Source organism: Artibeus jamaicensis, unplaced genomic scaffold, assembly GCF_021234435.1.
Source record: "Artibeus jamaicensis isolate MK-2021 breed Jamaican fruit bat unplaced genomic scaffold, CSHL_Jam_final scaffold_1689, whole genome shotgun sequence".
Taxonomy (NCBI): domain Eukaryota; kingdom Metazoa; phylum Chordata; class Mammalia; order Chiroptera; family Phyllostomidae; genus Artibeus; species Artibeus jamaicensis.
The window spans coordinates 6644191-6658841 of NW_026522029.1; the positions used below are offsets into that span (position 1 = coordinate 6644191).

At 46.4% G+C, this 14651-nt stretch overlaps 1 protein-coding gene across 2 annotated transcripts in view; it reads right to left on the reverse strand.

Annotated features, from left to right (window-relative positions):
- Positions 1-771: 771 nt before the first annotated feature.
- RAP1A (RAP1A, member of RAS oncogene family) overlaps positions 772-14651 on the reverse strand; it is a 65100-nt gene continuing 51220 nt past the window's right edge. For both annotated transcript variants that reach the window (XM_037152548.2, XM_053655877.1), the window contains exons 4-8: positions 13108-13164; positions 11552-11692; positions 9858-10001; positions 4047-4162; positions 772-1460 (exon numbers count right to left, since the gene is read on the reverse strand). In XM_037152548.2, coding sequence (XP_037008443.1) covers positions 4076-4162; positions 9858-10001; positions 11552-11692; positions 13108-13164 — 429 coding nt within the window. In that variant the 3' untranslated portion in view covers positions 772-1460; positions 4047-4075. The remainder of the gene's footprint in view (positions 1461-4046; positions 4163-9857; positions 10002-11551; positions 11693-13107; positions 13165-14651) is intronic.

Here is a 14651-nt window from a genome sequence, read left to right on the forward strand (position 1 = left end):
TCTCTGGGTCTGGTCTCCTGATATTCAGAGACAAGGCACAGGGTTTCCTACGCTTGTTTCCTTCCTTCTCCAGCACTGTTCTGCTCGACCTCTGTGGGGGACGCATAAGTCATCATCACCCAGTCCATGTCCTACTTAAGTGCCATCTTTTGTTTTAAAAAAAGGAGAAAACTGGGAAGGAAATGAAAAGCACCACTAGATGCTTCGCTAACGTGTTAACTTGGCGATCCTTCCCACACCGCCACTGTTATGCTGCTCTCTAAGTAGCCAAAGCAAAAGCGTCCACGCCATTTCACTCACACCCACTTCTCTCAGGTTCTCCCATCTATTATAAAGCAAGTCTGGAAAACTTCACAGACCATTTCACTGGGGGACCTAGACCCACAGGTGAACGATGGCAGAAGCATCCCCTAGATGAGATTACAAGCCATGGAAGATCTGCAGAAGTTAAACCCTGATACAGTATTAAACTTACTTTTTACATATAAAAATAATACACAGTGGTAAGATACAATCTTTAAGATCAAGAGAGAATATACAAAACTATTCTCTGTAGTCCGATGTGTGTTACTGGACAGCAGGAATAAATACGTCTGGGACAGACAGTGTGAGGTCTGTTTCTAGAGACGTCACCAGTCACTCGGGGACTCACGGCCAAGTGCCCTGCAGGTTCTGGGCAGAAAAGAACTACTTGTTGCACTGAAAACAATGTAGTCATTATAAGATAAAGGCCTTAAATCTATAAACAATAACGAAAACACACAAACCAAATGAAAATGTACTAAAATTTAATCATTCATAAAAGCTGTAATTTAATCTGACAGTAAAACACAAGAAGCAATATTAGAGTTGGTTTAGTATATTATATATTTCAGCTTTGAAAGCCATAGAAATCAGTTATCCCAGTTTTTTCCTATAAAAGACCCATTTTTCCAAAGCATTATGCACAAACAATTTTAATTAGAATATAATGACAGAATGATATTCCATAATTTTTAAATATAAAATGAAGTCAACGACTCAAAAAAGTTACCTGCTGTAATGAGTCTGAGGGGCGTCTCATGATCTCTATCATTACAGACACAAAGTGTGATGGTCCGCGAGTCAGTGCCTGGCGGGGGTCATGGTACAAAGGTCGGTATGAAATCATCTGATTATAGTAGCGATATCTAACTTCGGAAATGCATCCATGCTCTTTTGTGTGATCATATTAGAAGTCAAGTATATTTATTTTCACATCTGTTATAACTGCTATTGCAAAGGAGAAATACTATTGTCTTATTTTCCAAGAGATATACACAGAGCAAATTTTTTTTCTCTCCGGGGAACTTGTGCAAACCAATATAGGATCTAAATTCTTCACATAATATATAAAACAGGAGAAGCCTCTTCAGATTTAGTTTTTGAAGTCTGGAATGCTGGCACTTTCCAAGTAGGCAACAGTTCTTCATTCCTGCAATCTAGAGCGTGGAACAGACACAGATATGGAAAGTCCGTGTTAATCTCCTGACGTTAGGAGGTGACGGCAAACAGGCAGCAGACCAGTAACAGAAGAAACGATGGTTCTGGGTGATCGTTACTAGAGAACGAACTGGCAACACCAGCTGCAGTCATGGGACTATACTAAGCTTCCTTGACAGAGGTTTAGTACTTAAAGTAGTTCCATCACACTTAGTGTGTCACGACACACCTGACAGCCGTCTGTGAGCAGAACACAGTGACCGTCTCATTTCTGTCCCATTACAGCTCCACCTGGAAAGTCCCTTGCCCTAAGGAATCAGCATCTGCCTGCACCAACCCCCAGGGCAGCGATTCACTCAACCATCTCGTCGCCACATTCGTTAGGCTCCTGCTTCCACGGCGGTTAGGACGGTTAGGACGGTTAGGACAGGGGAGATGACTTGGGAAGCTGGTCTCACATTGCAGGGCGGGAGACCCCCCCCCCCCCACAGCCTTGCTGCTCAGCAGGAAAGAACTGGGTTAAAGACAGGCTCTTCCAAAGGAAGGGAGTTGCTCGCTGAGGTCTTTAAAGACTGCACACATGGGAAGGGCTAAGAACACGCCAGTCTCTCAGCACTTTTCAAATGGGACCGACGTGGCCCTCCCGTCTGTAATCACAACAACGTGCTCTGCCAGCTGAGTGCTCTGATGGCTCTGGACTCTGACCCAGCACTCAGAGACAGCCCAGGTGACCCAGCACCTAACTGTAAGCTGAGCGACACAGCAGAGGCCGAGGACTTACGTGACCAGGATGCAAGACTAATTTCTAGATCTAGGCCAAGGTCTCCCCTGAGGCAAATCTCACAGTGCCCGCAGGGTGTGCAAGAGTGAACTCTCCCGACAGGCCAGGAGATGGCGCCTCTTCCTTTCAGTATGAGTTGAGTGGACACTTCAAGAGGGAAATTCAACTAGGACCAGTCAGGGTAAGGGCATAACCAGGCCAGCCAATGCTAAGAGAGCTAAACAGCACACCCCAGAACACGAACGGAGTCCTCATTGGCTCCACCTCTGCGCAGCGGCAACTATCGACAAGAACCACCTTCAGGGGGCTGAGGACTCAGAGCCACGGAACCAGGGTCCCACCAAGAGCCTAAAGCCACGGTTTGGCCCGAGCTGTCCCTCCTGAATCCAGCTCCCAGAGGTGACTGCATGCCCCCTTACCCTTTCTGCCCAGTACCCTCTTACTTCCTTTAAACGGGGTGCAACTACTCAACTGTCTCCCTTGAGAGAAAGAGAGAGACCCCCACCTATAAGGAAGCGCATTCTAGCTCATGGGACGGGGACTCCGGAAGAGGCAGCCTACCAAACAGACCCAACAGACGAGGGTTAGCACAGCCAGCTCTCACGTGGGCGCTCCTGTCAGCGGGCCTAGTGTCCAGGTCACGCCAGAAATCCACCGCATAAAAACACTCCTGTGTGGTACTGTCTGCAGTTAATGCAGATATGCAGAAGCTGAAATGCACAACTGAAGAAAAACAGACAGACGTCACCCCACAGGGCCTGGCTTCTCACTTGACAGGTGGCTTCGGAGCTGGCACTAATTTCTTCCCAAAGCGCTCACTTACTGAACACTCAGGTGGTGAAGTCACTACTAGGTGGGAGCCCCCAGAGAAAACACCTGCAGGAAGCCAGCCCACACCTGAGACGAAGCGACCGCCAGCACTGCACTGACACAGCTCCCAGGCCCGTGGAACAGCTCAGAGTGAAAAGACCACGACACCAAATCTGGGGAGAGGCGGGAACCCCCGCTGCCGGAAGGTGTGTTAACTGGTACGACTACTGAGGCACTTCTCTGGGGGACCTACTAAGGCTGTCCACACAGAGTGGACAACCTGGCCATCCCATTCCTGGACACACACCGAACAGCCACACACACCCGTGCCGGAGGGTTTGCACCCGACGTGCATGGCAGAACCGCCTGCACCAGCTCCCGACAAGAACCCGAATGTCTGTACGGCGGAACACACAGACGTACTGCTAGTACACACAGTTGTGTGACAAAAACAAACCTACTCTGCGCTACACGCAGTCAGGACAATTCTGCAAAGGCCCACATTTTTGAGTGAAAGAAGCCAGACATAAAGCAATGCACGCTTTTGTTTGTATTAAATTCAAAGAGAGGGAGACCTCCTCAGAGTTGCTGGGATGCAGGGCAGGAGGTCCATCTGGGGAGGAGACACTGCTGTTAAGACATGTGAGTATGTTGACTTTAAATAATTCACGCGATGTGCACCTAGGCCTTTCTGTAAGCCAATCTGGCATGAATTTGGGAGTGACCTTGGTGGGCGTTCTATTCACTTCGCCACTGTTCTCTGAAGACAATTCTGAACCAGGCACTGGGGACACTTCGGTGAGCAGGACGCAGCTGAGCATCTCACAAAGGGACACAAACGACTCCACAGAGGGGCGCACGCACAAAGCAGGCACCACACTTACAAGTTCCAGAAGCCTGGAAACACCCTGGTAAGTGCGACAGGAAGCGGTTAAGCTGGGGGCAGCCCAGAGCAAAGGGACAGGGACAGCACGGCCCGCGGGCGGCGTCTCACCTGGCTCAGAGCTGCTGCTGGCCGCGGGCCTAGAGCAGCAGGCACGACTTCTTCTTCGGCTTCTTCTTCTCCACTGGCGTTTTCCTATTTATCTGTCTGACCAGGTCATAAAATATCTGGATAAAAGCAAGAAAAAAGTAGTGATTGAGGCAACCAACATCTGGTGAGACCTTCTTCCAGAACACAATCCTGGTTCTGTTAAAAATCATTCTGCTCCTGGATCTCGTGCTTCGTTTTTTTTTTTTTTAAAACTATTTTTTATTATTTTTTAAAATATTTTATTTATTTATCTTTAGAGGGGAAGGGAAGGAGAGAGGGAGAGAAACATCAATGTATGGTTGCCTTTTGTCTGTCCCCTGCTGGGAACTGGCCTGCAGGGAACTGGTCTGCAACCCAGGCATGTGCCCTGACTGGGAATCGAACCGCGATTGTCTGGTTCGCAGGCCCGCGCTCAATCCACTGAGCTACACCAGCCAGGGCTTCGTGCTTCGTTTTAAAGGAGGTGCCTCAGGAGCCCCCGCTGACTCCCGGTCGGGGTGAAGCAGGACTTGCCTACTCGCCACGAGGGAACACACGTGCCCGAAGATTTCCAGTATCAAATTAAGCAAAAGACTTAGTGCAAAAGAGGACAGCAAAGTCACATTCTTCGTGGAATCTTCTATGCCTGAAAACCGATTCTTCGTACTTATTTTTTAAGAACATCAAAATCACAGAAAAGTTGCAAAAATCACACCAAGCACTTGTGTATATCCTCTACCTAGATTCACCCGTCAGTAACATTCTGCCCCGTGACCATTGTGTGCGCTCTCTCAACACGCACGCACACATGCACACTTACTATCCTCTCAGCTGCTGGAGAGCAGCCCGCGTAGCTCAGGCTCCTTGCTCTCAGGGTGTGCGCGTCCTCAGAACAAGGCTGCTCTCACACAGCCACAGCCACAGCCACACCATCACCTCATTCAAGACTTGTGAGCACCCTCCACTGGTCTGCCCCGCCCACAGTGCACACCCGGTTACTGCCCGCTAGCCGGTGATGTCCTTCATGGTAATGTCCTTCACAGTAACGCTGCACCCCCCCCAAGGGTCCACCCAAGACTACCTCCTGCGCTGGTTGGCCTGCCCCTTTGATTTTTAAAAGATTTTATTCATTTATCTTTAGAGGGGAAGGGAAGGAGAGAGGGAGAGAAATATCAATGTATGGTTGCCTCTCGTGTGTCCCCTGCTGGTAACTGGCCTGCAACCCAGGCATGTGCCCTGACTGGGAATCGAACCGCGGTTGTTTGGTTTGCAGGCCCGTGCTCAATCCACTGAGCTAACGAGCCAGGCCCCCTTAGATCTTTTATAATCTGGAAGAGTCCCTCACCTTTGTCAATGACACTGTCATTTCTGAACAAAATAGCTAGAGACTTTATAGAACTGTCCTTGATCTGTGTTTGCCTGGTGTTTCCGCACAGTCAGACCTTTGTGACAGCCAGACCTGTCACAGACATTTTGGCTGTGACAGGACAAAGGTGCTACGGTGTCCCCTCAGTGCATGGTGTTGCCTGCCCCTTTCGGTGAGGTCAGTTTGGTGAAAGGGAAAAGGTCTATGAGCCCTGACCTGAAGTGAGACAGTGTCTGTTAATAAATCTTCCGGGCTCACTCTGGATGCAAAATACAAGGTCCCAGAGACAAACGCACGCTACTCCTTCCGTCTCGGAAGCAGAGGCATCCGGGCACGTCCATGGCCCACAGCACCAGCTACCGCACGCCCAAGGATAGGAGCGCGGCCGGGCTCAGTTCTCTGCTGTGCAATGCAAACGCCCGTTTACCAATGACCTGGAATAGAAACCAATGACCCCCGACGCTCCCGACTATTATTCACCTGTAACAAACAGTGCTTTGTAGACATGCATCAAAATGTTCTAGCTTTTAGGAGCAGTATGGGGACAACTGGCAAAATTAAATTGTGTGCTGAACACAGACTGTGTCGGCATCAATTTTCTTGATTTTTCAGGAAGCTTTTTTATGTTACTTAGTTACTTTTAGAGAGGGGGAAGGGAGGCAGAAAGAGAGGGAGAGAAACACAAATGTGCAGAGATTCCGCTGCCTCTCACACGCCCCCCGCTGCAGGGCCTGGCCTACAACCTAGTCATGTGCCCTGGCTGGGTTTCGAACTGGCAACCTATCAGCTCGCAGGCCAGTGCTCACTGAGCCACACTGGCCAGGGCAATTTTCTTGATTTCTAGTAACTGTATGTATAGCAGTTGTGTAAGAGAACATCTGGGATCTAAGGGCACACACTAATTTAGGAGTAAAGAAGAGTGAGTACTATACAAACATGACAAAATGTTAGTAACTGAGGAATCTGAAGGGTAAACAAAAGTTCTTTTTATTATTCTTATATATCTTTTCAGTAAGTTTTCAAAGTAAATTATTTTTTAAGTTATTGGCCTATATTTTAAAAGATGGACCCAGATAAAACAACTCCTACTTCTCCTTAAAAATGGCCCTAAGGTTATCGATCGTTAAGGAAAACACTGAGTGTTTTATCCTAAACCCATGACAGGGACGATTCACGTATATTCTTTTCTTTCTGCTCCCCTCCTCCCATCGTCTTCAAACCATTTAACTGTTATCTTTTGCTAAGAAAGCTGAACACACGGAACCCACGAACAACGCAGTTGTCATACAGCTCCAAAGTACAAGCTGTTCCACAACTCTGAGGCCCTTTAAGGCTTTGTGTGCATAAGCTATGAACGTGTGCTCGCCAGCTTCCTCTCCTCAGAGCATAAGCTATAAAGGGAAAATGATAAAAGATGAACTGAAACGCAAGTTCATCAGAACCATGCCTCCTTGCACCAGCCAGTGTCCGTTTCTGACACAGCACAGGACGGTGGCTGATGCTGCAGCAGTAAGTACCCTCGCCCACTCCTCTGGCACACACTGCCCGCTTCAGAGCAGGAGCTGCCTCCTGCGGAGGCGAGTTCGAACCACGCCGCTTGGCAGGCCGCGAGTCCCCAGCCCCGACTCTCCCTCATCTCTCTGAACTACGGACAAATCTAAAGGGAACACAGGATCGTTTTTCAACACTCCTGCCATCCCTCAGTTAGGATGTTTGACTCCTATTATTATTCTCAGCAAAGAACAATTAATTCTTGGTGGTGATTCTAGTACGCCTATGTATTACTTTCAAAACATAGCAAAAATGGCGTGGATAAGAGTTTAAAATAGGTAGGTGGTAGGTAAGTGGTAAGCAGAGAATGAGACGGCTGTTTAGCCAGGCAGTGTGTCCCTGTATGGACTGCAAATCTGAGTCCAAGAGTTGAATCTCGTGAGAGTGTGACCCTCCATCTTCAGGCATTCAGAAATCTCACGTTCACAGGCATTCGTTGTCCGAGGAACTGTTAACTATTTAAGGGACTCTGTAGCTGGATTATCAGGCAATAAAGAGAGAAACAAAAAAACAAAACAAACAAAAAACCCTAGCATGAAATTTGTAGTGTTTCCCCAAAGAGTAAAGATTCTTCCATAGCTAATGTATTCCACTGTTTTGTTTTCTACTTTTGTTTTACAAACCCTCACGTCAAGGGGTGACTCCAACAACTGCTGGGAAGAAGCAGCCCTTCTGTGCTGGAGGCCACGGCCCAGAGGAAGCCTGAGTGGCGTGGGACTCCCCTGAACAGGTCACGTGTAAGCTGAAAGGAATACCTCCTGCCCACTGCGCTCAACGGACCCTGGCCCGACCCAGCCCAGCTGAGCCCCGGAACTCGGTGGGTGGTCCCAGTAAGGGAGAGGACAGAAGAGCAAGGAACCAGATCCCTAAGGCTGATCACCCTGCAGGTGGTGACCTTGCACCACTACCGTTATCCTAATAGGTTTTATCTCAAAGTTATCTTTCTTTTTGGAAAAGACTGCACTAAAAATTAAAAATTTTGATCAGCCAAGTTTTTCAAAATAACATCTATGAAACTGTGATTCCACACCAGAGAAAGCTGAAGCTGGAAGCATCCCACACTTGTATTTACTTGGCAGTGAACACTAATCATTACTGAAGGTCTCAGCAGGAGTGTCCCCTGCTGGGATGCAAACTTCTCTAAGACAGGAATGGTGCCTAACACAGCACTAAACACATGGGCACACAACGAAAGAAAGTTATGAATTTCTTATTTTTATGTAATTATTAAAATTGGTTTTACCAGAAAAAAAAGCAAAACAAAACAAGCTTTGATACTCTTATTTATAAAACAGAAATTTGCAGCAAGTTTAATATTTTTCCTGGCACATACTTAAAAGTAATTTAGTCATTTCAGAAGTCAGACAATGAAAATAATGGGTTGGCCAAAAAATCCATTACATCTTTTCCATAAAATAAAAGACACATTTTTCGTCTTCTTCACTAATGACTTTATTGATCTGGGTATTCTGAGTACGTCACCTCTCTCCTGCTATTGGCTTCTGGTGGCAGAGCCCGGGTGCTGCAAAACGCCTTCCGATGCACTGGACAGCCCACAGCACAGAATCATCTGGCCGAGATGCCCACGGCACAGAGAAACTTCACAAACCACTTCTGACACATTCGATCAATTACAGCACCTTCTCCATACACTGCACAAATATTTTTTTCACGTTTCAGTTGTGTTTTTTACCTCCCTTGAAATAATAAAGCTTAGTATGCCAAAAATGTTTCATGTTTTCTTCCATCTTTAGTATTAAAATGGCTACACAAAAATTCACCAATTTTGATAAAATTGTAAAAAATGCACACTGATACATTTAGAGTTGTCACAATACAATCTAACAAAATTGTTTTGAATGAGGTTAAAGACAGCTAAGCACTACTGGAGCCATCTACAGAAAAAAACAAAACAAACTTTTTGGCCAACCCAATATTAGTCAAATAAAAATGACTTATAGAACCAAAGGCCAGAGGAACAGCAAGCAAAACACAAGACTGTAATAACCTAATCTGTTCTTTGCTCTCACCTACACTGTGTGAGCTGAACTCTGACTGATTACCTGGGATGCTATGATTGGCGAGCACACCAGCAAGTGAAGTCGATGCGCTTCCCAGAGAAGCATGAAGGTGTTAAAAATGCTTATGTTGAAAATTAATAAAGCACAGGGAACCTCCAGTCTCCACTTGGTTGGTGGGGGCGGCTGGGGACTGCGCTGATCTCTCAGGGACCCAGCAAACCACCGGCCCTTTACACCCTGGCAGGCAGCTTACTTGTCCAGCATTCCTGTCCATAGCCATGGTCTCAAGAGAGTGGAGTGCTTACGTCGTGGACAGAAAAAGCCCCGTGCACCTGCTGTATCGGGCGGAGGAGAGTGTGAACTGCAGTCCACACTCAGATTCCTCCAAGTCACGTACTGAGAGGAGGGAGGACTCAAAACTCTCACTTCTGTGATACCCACAAGGTAATACATTTCTGCCTAATAGGTAAGTGCACCACAGTAACTATTTTAATTTCTATGGCTTCCTATAATCCACTCTTACATATCTGCATAAGTAATTGTTGCAATACAAGGGTGATATGACAATTTTCACATACCACTTCCTGGCATATTTAGAGGCTTAGCAGGACTTGAAACATATTCTGTAACTTAAACTTCACCTTTGCCAACAAGGTAAATACGAACATCCCCATCAGTCATCAAAGCGATTTTATGTGAGCAAGAAAATATGGTTTCTAGGAATTGCTTAGTGTTTTCTGTAAATTATAGAATTAAGAGTGTTTATAAGAACACCTTTTTTCTTAAACAGTTTTTGGCTGTTAACTTCAAGGAAATAAGAAAGCTTGTTTGCACCGCCAAGCCGCGCTAGGTTACCTCGTTAACGTTGATCTTTGACTTTGCAGAAGATTCTAAAAAGGCACAGTTACACCACTGTCTTGCTAAATTCTGACCCTGTTCTTTGCCAACTACTCGCTCGTCTTCCAGGTCACATTTATTGCCAACCAAAATCATTGGAACCTGTGGGGAGGAAGCAACAGAAAATGAACACTAACATAATTCTTATGTATCCTTTTCTAAGTAAGCAATTACCAGCTACCAACTGGAGTGCACTGATGTGGACTGTACGTTTCGCCCAGAGTTTAAAGAAAGGAATGTGAATGTGTGCTGGGGAGGGCAGGGGAGGGGAGGGGAGGGGAGGGGAGGAGGAACCCTTTCTAACAAACAGAAAAATTATGGAAAAGACCCTACTAACATTGATCTGCTAATTATTTTCAGAATATAATCCCAGATTCTAATGTAGGCTGCTCACGACAGCTGGATTCCAAACAGAAAAACCTGATACGGAGAAGAAGGTGCTCATCGGGCCTGTAGTTTAAGCCCTTCACCTCACCGTCCGGACAAACACCAAAAGCAGCAGCAAGACCCACACAGAAACAGGTCCCGCCTCCACATCTGCCCTGCAGACCTCAAGACCAGCTCAGGTGGGTCGTTAAGGAGAAAATAAAGCAGCAAAGCAGCGCCGCCTTCCGTCTTTCTCCACTGGAAATGCTGGGCTATGCCTACCCACACCCCCACTTCCTTCCAGTGAAACGGGCTGCTAACAAAGTGTACAACATCCTTAGTTCCAAGGTGTCCAGAGAGCAAAGCCACGTGTGAGGTGATGGACACAATACAAAGAATTTAAGGGACATGGTGGATCTTGCACCTAAAAGAGAAGATCATCATGAAACACTAGGCACCTGCAGCTCCACCATTTCTAGTCTGTTATGTGGGGTAAAGAGATTAACATACTAGAGCTCAGTGATCTGCATTTAATCGTCCCAAACAGGATTCTCTTAGAGAACTACCCCCTGGGTTACTGTTGGTCCTGAGTCACATGGTATACATCCCTCCCACTCACACCACTACGGAAGTTAGGGTCCCGAGCAGGCGCATGTTCCCATTAGCAATGAGAGAACAAACAGAACAGAAAGAAAGGCACAAAGGAAATCTTATATCCTAACTGATACAACTGAAAAGGAACAGTGCGCGGTTCAAAACTGAAGTGAACATATAAAATGTACATTTCATCTTTGCAAAATAGCACAATAGCGATGCTACTCACCAAATAAGAATTCCAAAAGCCCAGTTAACTAAAATCTTTAACATAATCAAAGAAAGAAAAAAAACCTGTAAGCAAAAACTATGCCAATAGAATTTTAGAAATAGGAGCACAGCCCATGGTCCCTGGCGATGCTCTCTGCCCCCATTTCTGACCTAACTGCCACCTCTCACAGCTCACTCGAGCCCCGTTCTCCTGCCAAGCGTCCTGCCGCCCCTGCTCTCTCCACCGCGCTCAGTGCCCACAGAGCGCAAGGACCGCGCTCTCATTCGTGTCCATCCTCCTGTCCTGCCATCTCAGCAAACACGTGATTCAGAGGTAAATTTAGAAAGGTAACATTTTTTTGGTCACAGGGGCCCTTCAGGCATGTGGTAGATAACCTCCCAGTACTCTACAGACAGAGAAAACAGACATTTTTTATTTGGCCAGAGAGATGGCAGTGTGTCTAGAAGATAAAAATACTCACATCTTCTGTATCCTTAACCCGTAAGATCTGTTCCCTCAGGTCCTGGAGGTCATTAAACGTGGACTGAGCTGTAATGGAATATACTAGTGCAAAGCCTTGGCCATTCTTCATATACAAATCCCTCATCGCTGTAAATTGCTCCTGTAACAAAAACATGCAATTATAAATGTGACTTCTTGAACTCATACTGGAACAAGTAAATCAGACTCACCACAAGTGAGCTGCTGCATTTTTTATTCCATGCTTTATATACATAAGACATGACATCCAGTTTCTAGAAACTCCTGCCGCAATGTTCCTGCCCTCCCTACTTACTTGACTGGAAACAATGAAAATAAACTAAAACCAGGAGGAAAATCTTCACCTCATTAATTTGCTTTCATGTGATATAGGAAAAAAGGGTGTTGGTCCTTTTCACTATACGGATCCTAATTAAATCCTTCCCATGCTGCAAAGACGGCCCCCAGGGCAGCGCCTCGGGGCGAGAAGCCCGGGGTGGAACCGGAGGCTCTCACCACCAACAGTCAGGGAGATGAAGAGGAGAGGAAAGGAAACTCGGGAGTGGCCAACGGTACAGGAAGAAAACCAACAAGTGGTGTTTCCTAGAAACCAAATGGAAAGACAGGGAGCGACTGAGTGGAAGGTGGGGAAACGTCACAGGGACTCAGAGGCAGGCAGGGGACCATGGAGGAACTACAGGCCACGGGCCTGAAGCTATGTAAAGGGGGTGAGGGCGTGAGAGTGACCAAAGACGTGAGGATGAGCGACTGCAGGTTGGCCTGAAGTTGAAGGGTGTGAAAGGAAGTGAGCAGAGAAAGCAGGGAGTGGGGAGTGGCGGGCCTGAAAATGAGACCGGCCGGTGTCAGTTATGGGAGTGAATGGCCGAAGCAGGACGGAGGCCCAGGCGCCGACGGCCACGCTGCTGGAGAAGTCTCTCCAAGACATCTGCAGAGACTCCGTCTGGATGCAAAAATCACCGAGAACTCTGACTGCAGTGGTACTGGAAAGAGTGAGCCAAGTTCTTCCAGGGTAGGCAGTGGTCCGAAACAAGACACACGGACGTCGTTGTACCCAGTTGAAGGTAAGAGAAGCGAGGCTCCGAATAACCCCAGAGGGTTTCGTCAGAAAGCGCGTCAGCAGCCCCGAGATGTTCAAATACAATACGGACAAAAGGCAAAAAACAAACTTTGCTTTTTTATAAAACAAAATTACTCTGGTGCCAAGAGAGAAAGTCTTATGTGAACCCAGTGAAATACCTAGCTCACCTAAAATTCTGGATTTCAAACACCTTTTTTGGAGCAGTAATAGCTTCCTTCTTACCTGAACACAGGGAACAGAAACCCACCACACAGATTCTACGGGTGAACTTGACACAGAATTAATAGTGAGATGTGGGCTTCAGGTTCACCACAGATGGTGTCATGCACATAAGAATACTTAAGAAGCCCCACAGTTAGAGAATTTGCTCTTAATCAGAAGAGTTACTTTCACTCCGAGGAACCACTGCTGCTAAGCCTGGCCCAGACCAAACCCGTCGAAAGCGGCGGCGCCCTCACCGTGCCCGCCGTGTCCAGGATCTCGAGCATGCACTGCTGGCAGTCCACTTCGACCTGCTGTGGGGCGGGGGACAAAGGGTGACGTCAGAAGGCCGGCCTGCTTCCCTTCCGCCCCTCCCCACAGTGCATGCTAACAGCTAACTGCACAGTCTTCCGCAGCAGACGCTGTCCTGCTTGAGGCTTAACTTGCCGTTACGATTAAGAACAGGAGTCTCAGGCCTTTTCTATTAATGGTCCAGGAGCCAGGACTATTAATGCCGACTTTACATATTGCTGACCATTGTAAACTCTGATAATAAAAAATAAAAAATGTTTAGCCCTGGCTGGTGTAGCTCAGTAGGTTGAGTGTGGACCTGCGAACCGAAGAATCGCAGTTCAATTCCCAGTCAGAGCACATGCCTGGGTTGCAGGCCAGGTCCCAGCAGGGGACCCATGAGAGGTAACTACACATTCATATTTCTCTCCTTCTCTCCTTCCCTTCCCCTCTACAGGTAAATAAATAAAATCTTTAAAAAAAATTAGAAAGAATAGCTTAAAAAGAAGAAAAAATATCAATTCTAAAAAAACTTTATTATTAGAAAGCAAATGTTCAAAAATGTATAAAATGTTTACATTATCTTTAAAGAAAACTAAGCACAAAAGTACTAAATAACTCATTAACGCAGACAAGCTTTGGGGCAAAGAAATTTTGGCAACTTACCATGTTTCAAGTTGTTGCAAGTTTTAGTGAAATATACTATATCCCAAATTTAATACATAAAAAAATTTAATTTAAGAGATGGGGGACCCCAGCTGGGTAGCTCAGTTGGTTACAGTGTAATATGCCAAGGTTGCGGGTTCAATCCCCCCATCAAGACACATATAAGAATGAACCAATGATGCATCAGTAAGTGGAACAACAAATCCACGCTTCTCTCCTCTCCCTTCCTCTCTCTAAAACTTCAATAAATAAAGTTTATTAAAAAAGAGATAAAGGGAACCCAGAAGTGCTGATGGATAACACTGAACTCAGTCCTCGGGACTTTAAGAACAAGGTACTTATTTGGAGAAGCTGTGTGCATAAGATGGAATTTTATACACTGAACTTTTCTTTTCCCAGCATCTCATAACAGAAGAGAAGGTTGGCCTAAAGAAAGTATCAACTCTCCACTGTGTGGAAAATTTGTCATCAAGAAGGGATTAAGGAAAGCTGTCAATTCCAGGTACAGATGCCCATTTGTAGCTAAAGCCTTAACCAGCGACTTATTTGGGGGGATTTCAGCCATGCAACGCTGTCTTCTAAAATTAACCCGAGGACTATTTTAAACTCTGCTTCTGTGTCAGAGCAGGGACTGACGAGCACCATCGGTGGCCAGACTCACTGTCCCGCCACTTATGGGGTGACTTGTGGTGACCTGTAAATGGGCGGAGTCAAGGCATGATGAATGAGGCCTGCAGTTTCTCAAAGTCTCTAAAGCACACTTTGCAGACAGTGAACCTGCTCCTCCCGTACAGCTGGATGAACTTAATTTCCCATTTGCTGAAAGGTAGGTTTAATCTCTCTC